Source organism: Ursus americanus, chromosome 18, assembly GCF_024610735.1.
Source record: "Ursus americanus isolate L20-20 chromosome 18, mUrsAme1.1.p, whole genome shotgun sequence".
Taxonomy (NCBI): Eukaryota; Metazoa; Chordata; class Mammalia; order Carnivora; family Ursidae; genus Ursus; species Ursus americanus.
The window spans coordinates 11,238,764-11,262,157 of record NC_142144.1 but is presented as its reverse complement, the minus strand read 5'-3'; the positions used below and the strand labels follow the sequence as shown (position 1 = coordinate 11,262,157).

At 44.2% G+C, this 23,394-nt stretch overlaps 1 protein-coding gene across 7 annotated transcripts in view; it reads right to left on the bottom strand.

Moving 5' to 3' along the window:
- DENND1A (DENN domain containing 1A) overlaps window positions 1-23,394 on the bottom strand; it is a 489,116-nt gene that overhangs the window by 141,617 nt on the left and 324,105 nt on the right. For all 7 annotated transcript variants that reach the window (XM_045790973.2, XM_045790978.2, XM_045790976.2 and 4 more), the window contains one exon: window positions 12,321-12,446. In XM_045790973.2, the coding sequence (XP_045646929.2) occupies window positions 12,321-12,446 (126 nt within the window). The remainder of the gene's footprint in view (window positions 1-12,320; window positions 12,447-23,394) is intronic.

Here is a 23,394-nt window from a genome sequence, read left to right as displayed (position 1 = left end):
GCTCGGGTTCTGTCTCTCAAGACCACAGGTTGGCCACAAACCTCTGTCTGGCCAGACGAGAAAGCCTTTGGAAAAGGCACATGCTTTTCTCTTTCTGAGGTTCATAGCAATGAGAAGGGGGGTAAAATGACCCCAGTTGGTATCCTAATTCCATGGCCTTAGAGTGAGGAAAATTCATCATCAATCATTAGCTACAGAAGTGTTTCCCCAACTGTGGTGAGGAGTAGTAGATGCATGGAATGTTAATAGGTATTTTGTGGGGGAAAGGGTTTTTGGAAAAATGCTAGGTTAAACAAAGTTAATCAGATTTCTTTATGGCCAGGTTTTAGTAACATGCACAGTAAATATCTTAAAAAAAAAAAAGTTGCAATGTGCGACAATCCCAAATCTTATGTGATCAGAAAACATAACATCTTGTGGATCTAATAATTCCAGGAACACTGTTCTAGAAACGCTGGTTTATGGTATTGGTGCTGAAACCCTTTTGTGGCCATCTGGGTCTTTCATGGCCTGGAGCTGGGCCCTTCCCACTTTACCCTTGGTTACTCTCCTGTCCATGCTCCAGCCAGGCGACCACCACCGGGACCGATCATGCCGTGTAGTTCCGACGCCCCTTGCCTTTGTGTGAGCTACTCTCTGCCCCTGCTCCTGGGGAATGGCTATTCCTCCTGTAAGATGCCACCCATGTGCATCTGTCCCTGGGAAACTTCCTCTTGGCACCCAGGTGCAGCGACTCGTCCTGCATTTGGATGTCTGCTACCTTGTACAACATTCTACTACAGCAGTTACCCTACCTCAGGGCAACTCTGTCTCTGCCCTGCACTATCTTTAAGTGCCGCGATCGAGTCTTAGTTGTCAGTGTGTGCGAGCCAGTGCCCAGGGCTGGGTGGTTACCACGGTTACCAGTCAGGTTCGGGGGGGGGGGAATATAACAAGCACCCCAAGATTTTATATTTCCTTTTTTAAAAAAATTTAAATGATCGCTATGCCCAATGCAGGGCTCAAACTAATGAACCTGAGATCCAGAGTCACATGCTCTACTGACCGAGCCAGCCAGACACTCCAAGTACTCCAAGATTTTAAATACATCATTTTCTATTAGCAAGGCTTGATTATAATTTATATTTCATGTTAAATCAAAGTTCCATTGTTATGATGAGCCCTAATAAGTGAACCTTATATGAATGCAGCTATTTTTATTAAGATGAAAATAACTGATTTTTAAAAAAATCCTAAAATCAATTGACAAACAACTACCATCAAGAAAGTTTAACACCCAGATTAACAGTGCCATGACAAAACTTGCCACTAGGTGTCAGCCCAGGAAAAGACGAGGGCTGCCCTTGCAAGTGGTTTACTTTTTTCCATCCAATTATCACCATAAATATCAAATATTTAAACAACAAAATATTAGGCAATTAAAATTATCTATTAAACGAATGTTTTTTAAAAGATATCTAAAATTTTGACATTTCCCCTTTGCAAAATAGTTTATAAATGGTGTTAGTTTAACCTGCATTTTTCGAGAAACATTTGCACAGATTGGAGACATTGACTCCTAAGAGGAAACCAGCTCAGTTTGCTTCTGATATGCCCTCAAATTGTATGTAACATGGACCATATGGTAATCACCATTGTGGCGAGCGGTCAGAGGAAAGAGCGTGGTTGCTAGATTCAGGCAGATGGAGGGTCCGAATCCTGGCTCTGCCACTTCTTTAAAAAGTAACATAACCTTTCTTAGCCTTGGTTTCTCATCAGTAAAATGGGGATACACTACTTTCTCCATAAGAGGACTGTAAAAATCAAGTAATGGACTATATGCAGAATCTAGCATATAACAAATGCTTCATATTATTATTTTCTTTTCCTTAAGATTCAAGTCTTAATGATTCATTTAACAAAACTATGTTCAGCTCCCAAACAACTAAGGATATTATAGGTAAGAACTATTATAATTTCATTCATTCCCCAGATAATTATTGAGCCCCTTCTAAGTATCAGGCTCTGTGCCAGGGATACATGAGTCATCATGACACTCCACCACCTTCCAGAGTGGGTTTCCATTTCTTTTTGAAAGGGTAGCACAAGACTGAATGTGATGCAGTTGTGTATTTCTGAGACTGTATCCACATCCCATAGAAAATCAGTGTGGATTCATGTCTGGGAGGGTGGGCAGAGGGAAAGAAATCTACAATTTTATCCTCTAATCACTACGCATACCATAATGTCCTCCACAGAACAAATCCACCATCATACCGTTTCAGGTTACTGAGCTGCTACTATGTATGTGCTGGGGGTAGAAGAAAGAATAAGACAGAATCCTGTTCTTAAGTTCACAGTCTAGCTAGTACATGGAGTCATAGATCACTGTTTTAGGCTTGAAATTGTCAAATGTTATCACTGCTTGAAAGTGGATCAGAAAGGTCTCTTTTTCAGAGTCTTCATGAAAAAGTAAAAGACCCCAAAGTGAGATCATTTGACTTAAAACTCCAATAATAGCAACCATTTCTCTTTGCCATTGCTTCCACAAAGATACAGTATGTAAAAGTGAGTTTGCTCTGTTAATATACTCATCTATTGGGCCTTCCTAACTAGACCTGAGTATTTATTGCACATGGTGATCCCACAGAGGGTGATCTGCTCCAACTGCCTCTGGTTAGCTACCAGGTAGCTGCTGGGTTGTGTCTTTGTTTTACTTGTATACATTGTATGTCTTCTCACTCTAATGGAGCTGGGTGGTTGTTGTGTTCTTTCTTTTCTTCTTCTTAAACTAAGTTTCTGCATTGTGCAACACTGAAATATGGCCACTAGTCTTTCTGATGCATAGCATGGGAAAACAGGTATCATGCATTCATTTGTTCATCCACAAATTCAACAAATATTTAATGAGCACCTACTAAATATCAGAGTATGTGAGAAACACCAAGGAATACAAAATGTGGTCCCGTCCTATAGGAACAAAAGTGATGATGAAAGGAGGCAGGATTATGACAGAGATCAGGTGAAAGTATACAATTCCCTCCCTGGATAGTCTAAGATACCACTAGCTATGGTTTATTTTTCAAGTATTTTAGAACATACGGGAACTTCATTTTGGTCATACTCAGCGATGCTCTTTGAAATCATTCAGGTAAGCCTGAACATCATGTTTGAGTGCATCTCCTGCCAGTTCTCATCTTCGCTCACTCAAGGATCTGCTTTTTACTTGGGCAGTCTACTTCTAGAACAATGGTTCTCAGTTCAGGAAGCATTTATGGTGTGGCTCCAAGATGCCAGGACTCCCAAACTATGTTCATGAGCAACATCAGTGTCCCACCCTGGGTGGAAGACTATAGAGGTTTGGGGTCAATATCGAACGATGGTCATCTTCTCCCAAGAGGCACAAAATATTTTGATGAACTAGAACAAAATATTCTTAATTATATTTCCCCTTGTGCATTATAAAAAATTGACTCTAATGCATTTCTTAATTTTAAACCCTTGGTACCTGCCACTCTCATATTTGTCTGTAAGTGCTGGTGAGCAGTAACATGAACGAATAATTATTTCTATCAATATTTATTTGATATTATGTGTTTTCTTACAAATCCTTTACGTATCACTTGAAATAAAAGCCAAACCCTCAATTACTTCATGAGATAGGAATAAATAGGCCAAAACCTCATTTGTGTTGTGAATGGTTTCAGGTAATCTGACACTTGAACAAGAATATTTGGCCACCATTGTTCTAGAATGTGGCAGTCTCATTCCCCACTTTCTCCTTTACTTTCTTGACCCAAGAACGGTTACTATCATTTAGTTAATATCTACTGTCAGCAAAAATACTGTGCTGGTGTTTTACATACATTATTGCTATTTTTATCAGTAGTCTTATAAGGTAGGCATTATTTGCATTTTGTAGATGAGAAAACTGATGCTCAGAGAAGTTAAGTGACTTCCAGAACCAGGACAAAAACCCAAGTGACTCCAAATCTACTCTTTCCAATCCCACTCTGCCTCCTTGGATGTTTAGAGCCACAGAGGTACAGTGGTGGTACCTCCCCTTACCCCTGCTTCATCCGCAGGGCTATGATCTTGATTTGGGATGAACACTAATAGGAGAAAAATGGCAACCAGTAAGTTACTAGCCCCTTCTCCAGTCTAGTATAGACTCCTGCTGTCAATGCATCTGTTTAGATGAGGACTGTAGGTTTTGGCTATAATTCCCTATCTGCTTGCCTAAAATAAACTGGAAAAATAAGAAAATCTTTCACCAACTTTTCCTACAGAATATTCACGGGAACATATCCCAATAATTCCATTCCTAGGTATACACAAAAGAACCGAAAACAGGGACTCTAACAGATAGGTGCACAGGAAGTTCACAGCAGTATTCATCATAGCCGAAAGGTGGGAGCCCAAGTGTCCATCAAGAGAAGAATGGATTAGCAAAAAGTGGGGGCGCCTGGGTGGCACAGCGGTTAAGCGCCTGCCTTCGGCTCAGGGCGTAATCCCGGCATTGTGGGATCGAGCCCCACATCAGGCTCCTCCGCTATGAGCCTGCTTCTTCCTCTCCCACTCCCCCTGCTTGTGTTCCCTCTCTCGCTGGCTGTCTCTATCTCTGTCGAATAAAAAAAAAAAAAAGTGGTAGATACATACATACAGTGGAATATTACTCAGCCTTAAAAAGGGATGAAGTGCTGACACTGGCTGCATTCAGTGTGGATGAGCCTGAAAATGTTATGCTCAGTGAAAGTAGCCATACTCAGGAGGACAAATAATAAGTTCTCTTAGACGAAATATCTAGAATAGGGACATTAATAGAGAATAGATTAGAGGTTACCAAGCACTGGTGGGATGGGGGAGTGGGGAGTTATTGGTTAATGGGCTCAGAGTTTCTGTTTGGGATAATGAAAATTTTGAAAATACAGTGATGGTGGCCGTATGGTATTGTGACTGTAATTAATGCCACTGAATTTTATACTGAGCGATGGTTAAAATGGAAAAGTTATGTTATATATGTTTTACCATAAAAAAAAGGGGGAGGAGAAAAGAAAAAAAGCATGGGCTCAGAAGACACACGTGGGTTTGATTTCCAGCTCTGTGCTCCCAAGCAGTGCAGAGAATCTCAGAGCCAGCACAGAGGTGCACACGCAGGCCTCTTCCAGGCTTTCTCCTTTCCCCTGCTTCCCTTACCTCCTATCTCTTGTCTTCCTGTACACATTGTTTTAAGCTTCCTCAACCTTTTCTTTTGCACAAGACAGAGGCACAAATTAGGGACATCCCTTATATACGTTCTGGGCTTTCCTCTGCCTGCCTGTGTAGAGAGCAGGGAGCACACACCATGAAGGGTTCTTCATGCTTTCCATTTTGAGCTGTGGTTAGACCGAGTCCACACAAATCTGCTCCTTACCACGCTGTGACAAGTTGGCACCCCAAGTCAGGCTCCTGCATCCTGACTCGTATTTCTTCTATTCCGAAGCCTTCAGAATACAGCGTTTCGGAGTGTCACTCACAAAGGTGTTTGGTGCGGTATTAATTATACTATTAAAAGACTGGAAACGATCTCAAGGTCCACTGTGAGTAGTTACAGAAATTATGGTAGCTGTACTTGATGGAATGTTCGGCAGCTATACAAAAACGCGTTATGATGTAACATTAAATAGAAGAGAAACAAACTTTTAACTTAGATTTGATAGCAGCTACGGAAACACTTGGCAAAATGAAAAATTATTAAAGACAGTATACAAAAGGTAGTTAAGGTAGCTGTGTTAGTTCAGTGGGACTTTTGTGATGTTTTAATGTTTCTAGTTTCTAAATATTCTTCTGTTCTGTTACACTAAAAACGCATATAAATATAGTTGTGTCTTTTGAAGCCATGAGATCAATGGCGTTACTCAACCAGGAAACAGACATATGTGGTGTTTTTCCGACCTGTTCCAACACAGCCTCGTCCGTTCATGCTTGAAAGCCAGGCTATCAATTTGCTTTTATCTTAACTTCTCTGTCTTTAAGGGGTTTTTTAGGTGGATAAATATGACTCAGCAGAATCATGTGCAAAATCAGGGGCTGTAAGGTGGATGATGCCAGCGTACCCACAGCTGAATCTGGAAGCCGGGCCTCTTGGGATCGACTAAGCGAGTAGGACTACAGAGCTAGATGCTGCCTGCACGGCCTACTTCGGAGCACACGATAGCGACTGTCTGTTCACTGCCCGCACCCCAGCACTAGCTCCCTGAGGCCAGGGGCTGTGCTCCATTCCTCCTGGGGAGGCCCAGCTAGCAGGCTGGCCCAGAGACAGCCACACTGGCTTGTTGAATCAACAACTCTCACGGTACTCCATCTATCCTGGCCTTTCCGCAGATCCTGGCACAGAACAGGATGAGTCCTAAAGCACCAATATCCATCAGTTTTGCTCTTTGATTTAACATTTACCAAGATCTGCAGTGGGCCAGACATGGGAACAAGTACCTTCAAATGTACTGTCTTGAGATGATTCCACGTATGAGCTTATGAGAAACTATGAACAGAAAAAGGCATGAAATTAAAGCACACGATTCTATTTTTGAAAGTTCTTTAAAACTGAGGCCACGGTGCTGTCTTCCAAAAAGAGGGTGGTAGGTTAGTCTTATTCAGATTTCACGATGATATAATTTTAAACAAAGGAGTGTGGTAAAAGTAAGATTCTTTAAAAAATCCATTCGTTCTCCCTGAGAGGGAGAAAGGGGAACATTCAAGGCAAATTCAAGAACCACACTGCTATACATATCCTCCAAAAGTTGCAATCCTCCACCAAGCACAGAAAGGATCCTTGGCCTAGCAATTAAAATCATTTGTCTTTTATCCCCTTCTTGCCAAAAAGGACCCCAGCCCTAACTAGTTAATCCCTAACACACACTGCTACTCCCAGAGTTGCCTGGCAACTGCTAGGAGGCGTGTCAGAGAGCAAGAAAGGCCTAAATAAATGAGCTGGAGCCTGGGCTGCTGCTTGACATGGATAAAGGGGGTTTTTCCGAATGGGGCTGCCTGGCTGCTTGTGGTTTTGTTATTTAAGTGGAGAAGAACAATTTGGTGTGGCCGATATTGTTAAATATCTTGGGCTTTGCACCTTATATTCTCTGGGTGACTGAAAAATGGGTCACATGCCCTTGTGATTTGCAGACACTCTCCCCTCTGCCAGGTAGCACCAATCTCCGAAGCCTAAAGACAAGGCAGGATGCAATGTGTTTGCGTTGAACACACTGAACACAACCCCGGCCTCACGCACTTTTCTGTTCCTTACTTTCTCTTACCCATCCTTCCACCTGCTGGTGCAAAATTTACTCACTGACGCCTGGACCCTGCCATGACCCGGGCCTGGCGCTGGAAATGCAGACAGAGTTGTTAACATGGAGCTTGAGGAAACCAGAACAAAGACAGGCAAGAGGGTGTGGTGGAAGGAACCTGAGTTTTGGAGTCAGGCCGACCTGAGTCTGCCTCCTGGCTCTCCCACTCACCAGGAAGTCACCAGCAATCTCAGCCTTTATTCCCCACCTGGAACGTGGATAGGAAGCGGGCAGTCGCAGGGGATTGAGATCACGGACGCGGAGCCGCTCGGAAGATGGACTGAGCTCCATCCAGGCTTGTGGGAGGCCCCCAAGCAGGTAGACTGGGCTGTAACTGGACACCCCTGTATCCCACTCTCTGGCCCTTGGGAGAAATAATTCACCAGGCCCTGAAGAGACACTGCCAGCCAGCCAACGCAGGCCCTTCTGCCCTGGCACAGGCATGGAACAAGGCAGGGACAGGGAGCAGGGCAGTTCTGGTATGTGGCCGGCCTCAGCAGGGGGCTGCCTTCCCCTTCCCTCCCAGGCAGGGGAAAGAAAATGAAGCTCCAGATTCCCCAGCCAGCTGCATTTTGAAATTTTTCCAGTAGGAAAGGGGAGGAAAAAAAAAGGCCAAAGAGTTAAAAGTCTCCAGTGAGCCCTGGGCCGCGGAGGAGGAGCGGCGCATGCATCCTGCCCCCTCCGGCTGGGGCTCCCCCCCTTCCAGAGCCGGGCGGGGCACTGAGGGGCACAGCAGGAGCTGGCCGCCAAGCCGAGTAGAAAAGGGCACTGTCTAGTCTGTCACGTTTCATGTTGTAAAAAATCCAAACTCTGTGACTTCGCAGTGACCTGAGTCCCAGGACTGCACCCGCTGGCCCAGGGTGGGAAGCCGCCACAGCGCAGCAGCGTGGCGAACGCTGTGGCATGCGACAGAGCGGCCGGAGCGGACGAACCCCGGGAGCTCTCCGTGTCTGCAGGGCCCTCCACACCCACGCACGCGTCGCCGGGCCCTCCACCCTGCAGGTTCCCTCTGCCATCAGCCGCGGACCGTTCGCCACACGCAAGGCTGCTGCTTGGGCACTGCCCTGCGATCTGCCTCCCCTCCAGGCTACCACCTGCTTCTGGCCACCAGCTTCCTCCCTCACCTTCTAGAGCAAAGGCTCCCTTGTCCTCGGATCCTTTGACTGAGGAAATCCACGTCCGGGATTCCACCCGAGGAAATAATTCAGACCACGCATGAAGATTTCTATAAAGATGTTCATCACAGTGTGATTTAAAATGGTGAGAGGTTGCCGACAATCAAGAGAACCAGCGTTAGGATAATGTGGTGGGAACTTGATAAAAATCTCAGACACTTGCCGTTTTGAGAGCCCCACCAGTGATTCTGATCCACACCAGGGCTGAGAACCACTGGGGTCACTTGATGGCATATGTGCTGCCATCATAAATGATGTTTAAGGAGAGTTTGTATATAAGGTGAAAAAATGCTTACAACATACTAAAAGGCAAAACCAAATAACTGGGAACTGGATTGCTTTGCCAGGAATATCTCAACTGTCTTTAAGACAAAAACCAAAAACCAAAAACTGAAACCGAAATGAAACAAAAACAACTCCAAAACCCTAGGCAGAAACATGCTAACATGTTGTCTTAACTCTAGATGATAGGATTATGGGTATTTTCTCATTTCTAGTCCTCTGTTACTTTATATATATATATATATATATATATATATATATATATATATATATATATATATATATATATATATATATATATTTTTTTTTTTTTTTAACCAAGAGCAGGTGCTATTTTTATAACCAGAAAAACTACTAAAAGACAAGTGGCCCTGGGGAGGGCACCCTAACCTCTCAGCACTGTGCTTACTGCCACCCAAACAAGCTCACCCAAGGTACTATTACCTATGCTACCCCCATGTGGCCAGTGCCCACCAACCCTCATCCCTTCTGGAGTTCACATCTACTTTGCAGTCAATTATTTTAATTAATTCCCCAAACAATCTTGCATGGGAAGTATGGTTAGCTCATCTTTCGGATAAGGACAAATGCCTAGAATTGAAATTATGGTTTAAAAACCATCAAGGTAACATGGTGATGATGCTTGGCCAGAAAATTTCAGGCCCTCTGGCTTCCCTCCTGGCCTTCCAGAAAAAAAGCTATTTGGGAGATGAATGGGACTGAAAGCATGACAAATCTGCCATATTTCATTGATTCTAAGATGCAGATTTCTTCACACTATAACATCTCTGAAATCTGGATGTGTCTTACAACTGATGGCATCCAGCTGTGATTGGCAGCACCCTTTCCTGATTTGTAATGGTACCTAGAGTAATGGTATACCTTATGACTGAATGATAGCTTAGACTTAATGAAATGTATCATGTTTACAACCAAACTCATCATCCTATCCTCAAAATGCTACTTTTAATGACTACATAATATTCTACCATATGGATATATTTAAATTTCTTCAACCAGTTGCCTATTATGGACACTTAAGTCTGTTCCATGCTTTTACCATTATCAATACTGCCACTGACAACACCTTTGCATTAAGTTTTCACTTTTTCTACTTATGGGCATCATCACTTTCTCCTAGGTCCAAATCTTGGGAGACATTTTGACATCTCTTGTCCCTTGTGTCCCATACTTTACATCTTTGCAGACTCATCTAGTCATTCCTTCTTCATGGTACCTCTTCCTGGTGTCACCACCAGAGGGCTCTCTTCTGAGTTCCCTGGCCTCTGCTTCCAACTCCCCTATCAGACTACCGCTGTACTACTGGTCAAACATGACTTCAGTCTCACCACATCTCTGCTCAAAAATGGACATTCCCTACAGGGTGAAGTTCACACTTCTAGCCTAGCATCCCAGGCTCTGTCAGATTTGGCTCCAAACTCTCCTGCAGCCACCTCTCCCTACCCAAACCCATGACTCCAGACAAAGTGGCCATGAGGGGTACTGCCTCCAAGCCTTTGCTCACTCAGTTAATTCCACACTCACCACACGAAGGGATGCTCTTTCTTTTTCCAAACCTAAGCCATCAGACCCAGGTCAAGTTTCACCTTCCCTAGGAAATGTTTTATGGCTCATTTGACACTTATAACCATCTGGAGATGCAGAATGATAGGTATTCTTAGGCTCATTTCACAGGTGAAGAAACTGAAGCTTAAAGAGATTAAGTGGCTTGTTCAAGGTCGTATAGCTTAGAAGTGCAGCGCCTGGCTTTGAACTCCAGGGCTTCCGTCCTTAAACCCAGTGCCTTTTAGAGCCAAGTGCAAGTACAACCGTAACTTCTTCTGAGACGCAACTTGCACCCAGATCACATATCCAGCAATCCCTACCAAGATGCAACAATCTCTGGATTCTAGACACATATACAATAATAATGAGATCATCTTAAGAGTGGAAATACCTCATGTCTGTCAGCTCCCAGCAACGCAAGGGAAGGACTGGGCCACTTATCCCATTCTCCTTTTAGAGATGGAAAGACATCAGTATTTTTCTTGAATTATACTAGCTCTCAAATTAGCACTAGACCTGACTGGTTTGGCTGGGCCCAAGGTCAGGACAAAGAATCAGGGCTGCCTCACTTGGAGACAAGCAGGACATGGGGAACTTGCTTTAACGAAGGGCTTTAGAGGACCTCAGGGAAGTAGTTCTAAGGAAGCGTAACCCTTCTGTTATGTGACCGTGACATTGCCTGAAGCTGAGGCAGCTTAGAAAGTCAGGCCTAAGTGCTGGACGGGAGACAAGAAACAAGGAGGATGGTGGCATTAGGCTGCTGCTTCCTGAGCTCCCCACTTGGCAGAGAGTATGCCCTGGGTGAAGGGAAAACAAGGTGTTTACTAGTACTCTAGGTCTCACTCAGACACATGACGGAGTCATAGTGGTAAAAAAAAAAAAAAATCTTAACAATGTATAACTGTGGCTCATGGGGAAACATAACCAAGATTCACTGTCAGAGTCTGCACATAAAATGCGCTGCCTGACATACAGCTCACCTCTTGTCATTTAATATAATAAAATGCTATGGGTTAAAACCAAGACAGAAACAAACAGCCGTGGCCTATAGGCAGTGCGACCTATGCTGGTTCCTTATACCCACTCCGACCAGGCGGGATGCGGCGGCCATCACCCGCCGGCTCAGGATGAAGGGAGCTCTGTGCTCCTGAGAGAAAAGGGCTGTTGGCAAGGTCGCCGTCCAGTGTTCCCTCCTACATACAGTGACCCAGGCCCCCAGGCTAAGTTCTCCATTCTCTGTGGCCAAGAGGCCAGGAGTACGTGGAGCAGGCAGTTATCGAGTGAAAGCTTCTCATGGAAGCCGGGACAGTTAGTACTTTCTTTGGTTTTAGGGTTGACCCAATACCTTCGTATCTTCACAGTAACTTCCCACCTCACAGGGCAGGCAGGGGAATGGATGAGGCTACTGAGGCTTAGGAAGGCTGAAAGGCCACGGAGGGGATAACATTATTCCCCAGTTCGCAGCACGCTGTGTAGTCAATACACCAAGAGCACTTTGGGAGCACCTAAGAAGTGAATCCCCAGGACACCTTGCTTTCTCAGGTTTGGAGAAGAGAGGACCCTGTACAGGAAAAGGACATTGAGACACAGAGGGAAAGCATCGCCTTTGGGACTACTCAGCTCTTCCACTGGTTAGCAAGTCATGTCTCTTCTGAGCCTCAGTTTCCCCATTTGTCAAGTGGAAAGGATTCTCACAAAGCAGGTGTGTCAGAGATCTGGGCAACTGTCTTAACACGCAGCTGGTGCTAGTGTCCAGGGAAGGGATGGGTTTTAACATTCACAGGAGCAGTGAGCGCACACATAGCAGCATGGCTTCCTCGTGCTAAGAGGAAGGTCAAGGGGAGGGCACGCCCCTGGCCCCTCACAACACAGATGCACAACCCCTTCTGGGTGAATTCAACAACCAGATAAAGAGTTGATTTCCTGTAACCACTGAGATACATTTCTCAGCCCTGACCAAACACAGATTTGTAAATGCCAAGAAGCTACTCACCGGCTCAATTTTCAGAGCATTTCGGTAGCTGCCGAAGAAAGCAGCCTGCGCCTTGAGGAAGGCCCTGGCCACACCATCGCCAGTAGTTGTGGAGACCTTCTTCAGCCGGTTTTTCAGTGAAGAGATCTGGTGACAGACAAAAAGGAGACACGGGTTGAGGGCAGGGTGGGAGGATGGTTGGCTAAGCCTGACACATACATACAGAGCTCTAGAAATTCCCTGGGAGGGGCATGGATTTAATACCTCAGCTGCTGGAGAACTAAACTGCATTCAGTATTAGGGCAGGTTTCTGAAACTGAATAGAGCGTGTCGAATAAGAACAAAAACAAAGCGACTTTTTAAGAGTTTCAGTGTGCCAGGTATGTGCGTTCACGTACATTTTCTAATTTAATTCTTTCCACAATCTTGCAAGGAAGGGATCAGTGTTCCTGTCTTACAAGGGTGAAACAGTTGCAGAGAGGTTAGATTACATGCCTAGGGACAAATGCGAGAAGTGGCCAAGAAGTCTTATAATCTGAGCCCAAATGACACAAATTGTTTTAGTTCTAATTCTACCCCCTCTTCAAATTATTTACAAATATTAGAAATGAATGGCTTAATTATAACATATATTATATACCTCACACCTCATATCATAGACATATGTTAATCATATAAAGTAAATGCATGTGATATAGATTGAATATATTATAAATTATATATATGTTTATTACATATCAAGTAAATAGATGTATAATACATATTCTTATATCTTTCATACTCTAAAGGAATTGTGGCAGCTTATAGATATGTACTCAGGAGATTGAGAAAAATAGGCAAGAAAGCCATGGCACTGGGAAAAGAAGCCAGAAATATTTAGTATATAAATGTAAGCTGTAAGGTCTTACATGGCAGCTAGAACTGGCCTGCAGATTTGACCTAGGGGCCTCCTAGTGGTCAAAGCAAAATGAGAAACTCAAGTCGTGAGATTCTTTGGGTCCATGTCATACAAACCAACCACTTGCACAAATGAAAACAAATTTTCCTGAGAGTGAGAACTTAAAGAGATCTCTCCTATGAATCCTCAGCGTAGGAAATCCTCACATGTGACATGATGGCTCTTGCCCTCCACATCAAGAGAGAACATCAAGTTTCCTGGTCTGCTTCTAACATGCTTTTCGTCCATCTCAGGATGCTACACTGCACAACTTCTGTGTTTGTTCCACGTGAAAAGTACCCCTGGAACTTGGCCATGTGGTAGCCTTGAGTCAACGGTGATCCAACAGTGAGGAAAACCAGACATGGGCCCTACCCATGTGAAGCTTACATTACGGTGAGGAAAATACCAAATCCATGAGACGTTGCTGTGATGAGCCTATGCTAGAGCTCACTGAGGAAGTCAACAAGGCTTCCTGAAGGCAATCAGGCTTGAATGGATATCTGGAGGATGAGCCGAAGTAGACCCTGGCAAAGAGGGGAAGGAACAGTGTCCCAGGCACAGGGAAAAAAGCCTGTGGTGAGAAGGAGTTCGGAGAATAGAAAGGATGATGGAGAACATGGCCTGAAATGAGGCTAGAGGAAAAGGCATGGGTCGTAAGGGCTGCGAGTATGGTAAGGAGTTTTTTTCCCTTCGTCTTGAGGGAAATGTAAACCTAACGACCGTTTTCAAGCATGCAGGTGACGTATCAAGAGCACATTTCAGGAATCTGTATGGGCTTCAATGTAAGATTATCTGATGGCCTGACATTATTTAAGGATAAAATAGAAAAATAAGATTCAGGCAGTCCATGAATCACCTACAAGCTTTTAATATGAATGAGTGATGATCATTTTTCTGGGTATACGCTCCACAGTTTTCCTCAGATCCCTAAACGTACCCGTGAACCTAAAAATATTAAGGATCGCTGGTCTGGGATAGATTACATAAACTTTAAAAATGCTCCTTGGGGGCACCTGGGTGGCTCAGCTGATTGAATGTCTGACTCGGTTTCAGCTCAGGTCGTGATCTCACGGGTCATGAGATCGAGCCCTGCATCAGGCTCTGCTTAGTCTCTCGCTCTGCGCTACCGCCCACCCCCTGCTTGCACATGCTTTCTCAAATAAATAAATAAATAAATCTTAAAAAAAAAAAAAAAAAAGAGAGAGAAATGCTCCATGGACATTATTTCTTATTAACAAGCTTCTGATAAGAGATTTTTATTTCTTATTTAAAAAATTTTACTTATTTGAGAGAGAGAGCACAAGCAGGAAGGAGGGGAGGAGGGAGAGGGAGAAGCAGACTCCCCGCTGAGCAGGGAGCCCTACGCAGGGCTTGATTCCAGGACCCCGGGATCAGGACGTAAGCCAAAGGCAGACGCTTAACTGACTGAGCCATCCGGGTACCCCGGGGATTTTTAAATAGCTTATTAAGATATATTTTATATACCATAAAATTCACTCATTTGAAGTATATAGTTTAGTGGTTTTTAGTATAATAAGGTTGTAGATCACTATTATCTAATCCCCAAATACTTGTATCACCCCAAAAAGCCCATCTTATTGTCAGTTACTTCTCATTCCCCATCAATCTTCCTCCCCTCCTCCTGCACCCTGTCCTAGGTAACCACTAATCCACCTTCTGTCTCTATGGATTTACCTATTTTGGACATTTCATATAAATGGAATCATACAATAAGAGGTCTTTTGTGACTGGCTTCTTCCCCTTAGCATCATGCTCATTATGAACAAGGTTACTCCATGTTGTGGTGCTTATCAGTACTTCACTCTTTTTCACAAGCTGAATAACATTCCATTGTATGGCTTATTCCACATTTTATTTACCCTACGTATTTATCTAGTTGGCGGGTGTCTGGGCTGTTTCCACATTTTGGCTATTATGAACAACGTTGCTATGAACATTCATGTAGGAACTTTTATGTGGAGACAGCAGAGATTTTTTTTTTTTTTAAAAGATTTTACTTATTTATTTGACAGAGATAGAGACAGCCAGTGAGAGAGGGAACACAAGCAGGGGGAGTGAGAGAGGAAGAAGCAGGCTCCCAGCGGAGGAGCCTGATGTGGGGCTCGATCCCAGAATGCAGGGATCACGCCCTGAGCCGAAGGCAGACGCTTAACAACTGCGCCACCCAGGCGCCCCGAGACAGCAGAGATTTTGAGGCCAGAAACTGAATGGTGAAAATCCTGTTGCCAGAGCTTATAAAGATAAGCCGAAAGGACACATGAAGTTGTGGGGCACAGCGCTGGGCACCTAGTAAGTCACTATGAAGCCTTTACCGAGCAGAGGGAACACTTCTGTGCTTTTGCTAAGGGGGTGTGCTATGTGCGTCAACAGTGAACTGCGCGAAGGTAGGGCCAGGCTGATGTCCTTCTCTGGCAAGTCCCAAGTGATGGGAATATGCACGGAGGGGGTGGCTACCCTATCTGTGCTCGGAGGTGGGCCAAGGAAAACCACCGTCCTCTAGAAGCAGTTTTGTCTATATCTCAACACCTGGGTGTCAGTATCCCGTTGATTGTGACTTCCCCGTTCTGGGACACAGGAGCCCCAGGGCCACAGTGGTGAGAACCCATGAAGAGCAGTGCAGGCCACTCAGCACCCAGGCAGACTCTGCCATGGGCTTTCAACTTGGAATAGCAATGTGAAAAAAACAACACAAAACATGCTTTATTAAAATGTTAAAAATATTGCCCACTTCCCACCCTCCCAATAATAGAAGTCCTGCCTCTCCCAGGGACTAGGGTGACATTTCCATCCTTAGAAATGGTGCAAGCCACTGTCACTCTTCTAGCTCCTCAAAGGCCTTGGGCCACCTGTGCTGCAGATTATTCCTCACTTAACCTTCCCTGGCCTTTCCCTTTCATTCGGGAGGTGTTTAATTACCTTGGATTCACAACGCTGCACTTCAGGTGAGCCTCTCCTAATGGCCTCATTATCATTTTACACAAAGAAGTCGTTGCTGATTGTAACTGAGCAAATAGGAGTGTGTGCCTTCCTGCCCGCCCCAGCTGGTCTGAAACCAGCCAAGTGATCCTGGGCTCTTGGCGCCCCTGTGACCACTTAGGCCAAGACTTCTGAAGACCTCTCCTCACCCTGCAACATGGAGAAGCTTTTGTCAGCACTTCAAACTTTGAAACTTCCAGTATGCGCATCTGATAACTGGTGATAGCATTTTGTCCTTTAAATAAAAGTGAGGGATGAAAATCGGAGGCTTAAAATAACCCACAGTCATACATCTAAAAACTGAACTTGCCAGGAGTACTCGTGGGGCTTCTGGTCAAATCATTAACATTGGGGTTCATCAGGCATAATCTGGGGGCGACAGAAATGCTGATGAAGATGGCTTCCTCCTTTAATGAGGTATCAGGAGGAAGACAGAAAACAAAGGGAAAAGGATGCTGTACCGAATGCACCAGCCTCTCTCGAATCCTCCCCGCCTCCTCTTCTGTGTCCCATCTTGGCCACTGCAGCATCACCCAGCTCATCTCCTAGGCCAGATTCGGAGGTCAGGTTCCATAATCCTCTTTCCCTACCCACCACCATTCTCCACATCTTATCAGCACCGCCCCAAATCCACCCTCCCCTCTCAGTGCCCATGACCTTGGCACTGTGCCATGCAGCTACATCCCTCCTCTCTAGCCCAGATTGGTGGAGTAGCTTCCTAGACAGGCTGTCTTAAGTGTTCCCTCAATGCCACCCACTCATAACTGTCCCAGTAATCTCAGAAACATATGAATCTGGTCATTTCAATCCCTCCACCATATAAATGCCCCCACCCTTAGCCATCACCACCTGCAGAAAAACATCCCAACCTCTCAGAGCAGCTGGTGATGCTCTGCTCAACTGGCCTCACTTCCCTCAGCCCCACTTAACGTATGTTGGACTGACAGTGAATTACTATTTAGAAGCATACACTACTCTCCAGCCATACACAGGCCAACAACTCGCAAAGCCTTATCTCTTGTCCCTTCCTGTTCTATTTGTGGAAGATCTATTCACCCTTCAAAAGACCATCCAAGTGTCCATCAATGGGGGCCAATTAAGTAAATTATACTACACCCTCACAATGAAATATTGCATAGCTGCGAAAAAGTATCTGACAGTACTTGAACTGACATGAAAAGATGTCCACAAAATAATGCCAAATGGGAGGAAAAATGCAAGTTACAGAGCTATACAGCATGAATCATTTAAAAATTTATATGTACATGTGTGTGTGTGTGTGTATATATATGTGTTTATATATGTAGTAAAAATCTAAAATGTCATGGATCAAAGTTTTACCATGCAGGGATGCTTTCACTTTCTATTTTATGCACTTTTGATTGTTTTGATTATCCTTTACTAAAATGCACATGTTCCTTTTATAATAAAGAATTTAAACGAGGTATTTTTCCTTAATAGTCAAATTAAAGATTACCTTGGGTTAAGAGAGAGAGGGAATCCAGATGTCCCCTCATCTACCAAGGCTTCCCGACCCCTAAGGCAGGGTTAATGACACCCTGTTGGGGCCCGGTGGCCTATTTAGGTGAGTCTTTGGTGAGCTGCTACAGCTGTCACCTCTCCTGCTAGACTGAGCTCCAAGAAGGGCCAACAGGGCTTGGCTGGTGTAACCATTCAGCACTTGCTGCTAAACGAAAGAATGGGCAAGTGAACGTTCTGATATCCTGAGAGCCATTTCCAGCGGCTGAGCCTGTCGGCTTGGAGGAAAGTCTAGAATCACGTTCTTTCGTGACTGATCATTAGAAGAATCTGGTCTCCGCTGGGAAGGATGGGGGGTGGGGGAGAGAAACTGATACTCATCCGTTCCCCTTCTGCAAAAAGCCACCACTTAGATGCAACCAAAGTTGCAAGGAAAACAAACCTCTCAGTGAAAGCGGACAACTAGCCCCATGTTAAAAGTGCAAACATAACAGGTGCAACGAAAAAAGCAGTATTCCCCGCCCCACATTCCTGTTTTACCTGCTCACTGAAAGTCTCTTGACTTCACCCGCTTCCCTGTCCCCATGCGCTCCGCAGGTGGCGGAGGGTAGAGACTGAATCACCTAAGTCTAGGATCGGAAACCTGGCCCACCTACTTTCTTAACCTTCCTGAGCTTCTGGTATCTGCAACATCCGTTCGTTGTGAGGATTAAATACAATGGATGTAAACTGGACAGTGGAGGCAGTGGGCTGCCTGGTTCTTTGACGTTCACGTTTCCTCTTATCCCTAGACTACTGCAACCATCTTTCAACTGGCGGCTCTTCTATTTTCATCCTGGTCTAATCTGTCTTTTGCATGAACTTGTCTTTCTAAAACAAGAGGCTGCATCCTATCACTCCAGCCCCCCCAGATTTTCAGGGGCTCCGCAGTGCTAACATGATAAAGTCCAAATTCCTTAGCACAACATTCGAGGCCCGGTTCAAGCGCCATTTCCAATGTTGTCCTCTGAGTTTCAGAGGCCTCCAAACCATCCCTAAAAGCCTGAAATGTTGTTTACTACCCCCTCTTGAACAAAATCCTTCTATCCAAAAAAAAAAAAAAAAAAAAAAGCAAGCCAAAAGCCTCTTTCTGTGATGCCCTCTGTCAGAACAAATAGCTCTTTCTCAGGGCACGTTAGCTTATTCCTTCCGTTGATGCCTAATCTTTGCCGGCCCCATGCTGGAAACGTGTTGGGAACAGCCGCGGATGACCAGGACCCAGCACAGGAGAGCTTGCAACTAGGCTCCCCCAGACCAGCCACAAGGTAGATAGTTACTACTTCAGAAGGGGCTCTCAAGTGGTATATATCACCATCCTACTATTTAGCTTTTTGTATAACCAGTATTTACGTATCTTCCTCCCCACAAGCATGAAGATCAACTATTGGTGCTCAATAGAGGTTTCTTTCTTTATTACTTGGTTGCAACTTGTGGCGGGTGGGGGGAAGGTGGAGAGAAAGACGGCCCGCTATTCACCTATCCACCTCTGACAGGAAAAGATGTCCACAAAGTATTGCCAGACCGGGGCAAAAATGCTAGCTGCTGAGCAATACAAACCACATGAATCACTAAAAAACTCATCTATCTTATAAGTTTATACGTGCACTAAAAATCTAAAATGCCATGGATCAAGCATGAAAAGCACGGGCCCTGCAGGGATGCTTTCACTTTCTGTTCTGTGCCCTTCTGATTGTTAGGATCTTTGTGCAGCCTCCCCACTGCTGGGACGAAAGAGACTAAAGTCCCAGCCTGGCCTGCAAGGCCCCGAATGATCAGCCTTGGGTTCTTTCAGATTTGAGGCTCTGTATCCCCTCCACGGCATTAGCCACGCTATCTGGGCTCCCGTCACACTGGCCTCCCTCGCACCCTGAGACCTCTGGTAGGCCTACTCCTCTGGAGCATTCCCAGCACCATCACCCCCTTGCCTGCAACCCAGTGCTGTCCAACAGGCCTTCCTGCCAATAATTTAATCACCTGTGTTGTCTGCTGTGGCAGCTGCATGTGAGCGCTGGAAATGTACCTAGTGTGACCGAGGAACTGAATGTTTAATTTTATTCCATTTTAATCAATTAAAATTTAAATAGCCATATGTGAATAGTGGCTACCATACTGGACAACGACTACTCACTCTCCAGGTCTTGGCTCAAATACAATCACTTCCTGGCTCTGACCCCTCAGAATAGACCAAGGTTCCCTGTTGTATACTCTCCTGGTACCTCTCCTTCAGAGACACACAGCAATGTGTGATGGCGTGTGTGGCAACAATCCCATAAACATCTCTTTTCTATTACACTGTATGTTCTAGGAAGGCAGGAACCATGACCATCCTCAGCGCTGGCAAAACACCTCAAGTAGAGAGTTCTTTTAAAAGTCTGATTCAAGTTAGACTGTGCAGGGGACCCCACTTTTTGCATTAACTGGTCAGTGTCAGGAATGAAGTTAAAAGATTTTTTTTGACCAATCGGTCACCCAGCAGCAGCTGGGAGGAGGCAAGAGAATCATACTTTCTTTCCCCCTTTAAAAATGGCCTGTAACGACTAAGGCAAAGTGCTTCTTCCTTTCCTGAATAAACTAGATATCAAGGCTTTGTTATAAGATCTCCTGGGGAACGTCTGGGTCTGGAGAGCGGAGAACAAACTATTGCCTTGTTTTCCCATTTCCAGGGACACGTATACATTGGTTCCCTCTGCTACCTTCACAGGGCAGTGAAAAACGGCAGTGTATCTACCAATCCCTTAGTTCTTGCCTCCCGTTTGAAGCAAAAAGTCTTGATGTGTGAAGGCAATCCCACCCCCCTGTCTTTCACAGTAACAGTTTCTGGGAAAACCAGGAATTCGTTAGGAGAAAGGAGGAGGAACTGGTACTTATCAACCCCCCTACTAGATACCAAATGTCATGGGAGGTGTTTTCATACCCAGTTGTATTAAAATTCAGAACTGGGCTAGACAGGCATGATTATCCCCACTATACAGGTAAGGAAAGTGAGCCTCAGCCCCATGTCACACAGCTAGTACAGCAAAGGGCAGAGGCCAAAGTCAAGCCCAAGTCTGTCTTACTCCAAAGTCTGTGCTATTTCATCGATTCTCACTGTTGCCAGGATTTCTTAAAACCAGCAAATTAGATCTGTCCTTGATACTGGTTTATTTCTTCCCCAACTTAATATATCTCCATTATTGCTTCCTTTCATTTCTTGCTTTTCTGTTTCTTTCTTGAGAACATGGTTGTACCTTGACCTCAGTTGGCTTTAATTGCTTCTTCTGCATCCCATTTTCCCCTCAAAGATCCTGGTTCTCCATGGGGGAGTGGGGACTGTGCTAGTTATGTGGAGCTCCAAGCTGGAGCTGGCTATGACCCTAGGGGCCCAGGTTTCTGCTCCCTCTGTCTCTCCTGACATCTCACTGGTTGAGCATTAAGTCAGAAAGTTAGAGGCAAGCCTTACAATCCAAGCAGTTTTTGTTAGACAAAAGGATCAATTTTCATTATGTGAATGGCTACTTCACTATATGCCATAATGGCTTTGTTGAGCATCTTAAGAACAAACTATCAAGTCCTTAGGATGACATTCTTCGAGTAAAAAAGTACAATTTTAAAACAAAAAGGCCCATTTCCACTCTCTGCCAAACAAAGCTCAGGAGGAGTCTTGCACTCACTAAAGCACTCCAGCCCCTCCCCGCGTGTTCAATCCAAGCATCTCGGCATTTGAAACTGAAACACAGAAGCAACAACTTTTGTATCTTTCTACCTATTTGTAATACTCTTCTTCCTCCAAGCGTTTTTTTTTTTTTTTGCCCAGAAGAAGTGAAATTTTCTTTGTTTTCCCTAGAAAACAATTTAGCTTTAACACTACACAACACACACACACACACACACACACACACACACACACACACACGATTAATGCAGCTGAAAATCCTGCCCAAGCTCAAGGAGGCTACAAGCAAGATCCGAGCTCAGAATAAATGTGTATTTATATTATCAGGTGGTCATTCAATAAAAGGATTATTTCTAACCAAATATGTGCATACATGTATGCCTATATATATATACATATATATCTCGGGAGTATTTTCAAAGAAGGGTTTTCTCCCCCATACTTCTGGCAGTTTAGGTTTAAAGGTCAGATTTAAACTATCACCATGTTTCACAATGCAATCTGTGCAGTGCCGCGTAATGAAATGGTTCAGTAAAGGTGCTCGTGGAAATTCTTTTAATTAGGTCTAAGGCTTTTCAGTTGTCAACATGAATAAACCAAGAACCATTCTCTTGCAAACACAAGGCACAAAATACAAATGTAAGTTACCTTTGAAAAAACAGATACGCACTTGCAAGAGGGAAGTTATACATGTTTTGTTGTTGTTTTTTTACAATATATCCTCCGCCAATTTTTTTTTTTAATGCCAACCTCTTTCAACAAAATGGACTACCAATCAAAAATAAAAGGGGTTGGTCTATTTCTAATGAACCAGGACACTAATGCCTGGTTTTAATGAAAAGTATTTACAGAAAGACTAAAGTTAATCGTAACTAAAAATGTTTATCAAGAGATTAATGACGTTCTTTATGGGCAAAAGCCATCTATCTATTTAACTATAATTAATTCTATAGATCAGCGGTTATTTCAGTCAGAATGTGAATGTCCCAGAATGACTCCTGCAAACTGAATGATATCTATTAAAAATGCACCAAAATGCACTTTTGCCCTCAGCACCACTAACTGAGACCTAAAAGACGAGCGTGTCACAGCAGGAACATCATCAAGACTCCAGCTTTTCAAAGCGATGTTGACAAACTAAACTACTCAGATTTGGAATTTTTAGCCATCAGCTCAAAGCTAAATCTAGGGACTGAAACTCGCAAAATGAAAACTGTAAGAACACGGTAGGTTGCTCGGGGAAGTTGGATTATATTCACACTGAGCTCTGATAGAAAGAACAAAACTAAATAAACAAGTCCAAATATCACCAGCAGTTTAGATTTAGATGGATACAGAGGTGCTGGAAAAAGCCAAATGGCCTGGGACTTCACCTCAAATGGAGCGATGGCAGCATGTAACATACATGTGGAATGAATCAGTGTATTGACTGACCAACGAATGAACGTATGTCTAGCAAACCCTGGACATGAAGGTACAATACCCAGAAGTGTGTTGATTTAGTCTGGGTTCAAATTCTGCCTCAGAGGCTGCCTATTTGCTGGAGGCATTTAGGCAAGTTACTTAACCTCTTCTCTTCATCTATAAAAAAATGGGGTAAGGTACCAACCCCTCAAGACATTTGTTTCAGAATTGTTATGTAGATTAAATGTCAAGATTTTCAAAGCCTCTAGCACAGTGCCTGGCACATAGTAGGAGCCTAATAGATGGTGACTATTCTTCCACACAACTCAAGTCCAAAGCCAAAACTACCCTAGCCATTATTGTAGCATAAAAAAGAATAATGGACTCACAATTAACATTTTCTAGGGCATCAATTACTGAAATGTCACTCATTATGCTAAGCCTGGTGGGTTTATTTAGTCACCCAAACTCGGTGTGTATTTGGGAGTTAATGAAGTGCGTGGTGTTTACAAAGATAAAAGCGGGATTTGTCTCAGCAACAATCCTGGGCTGAATGGATATAGATTTCCATGCTTAGGGATGCA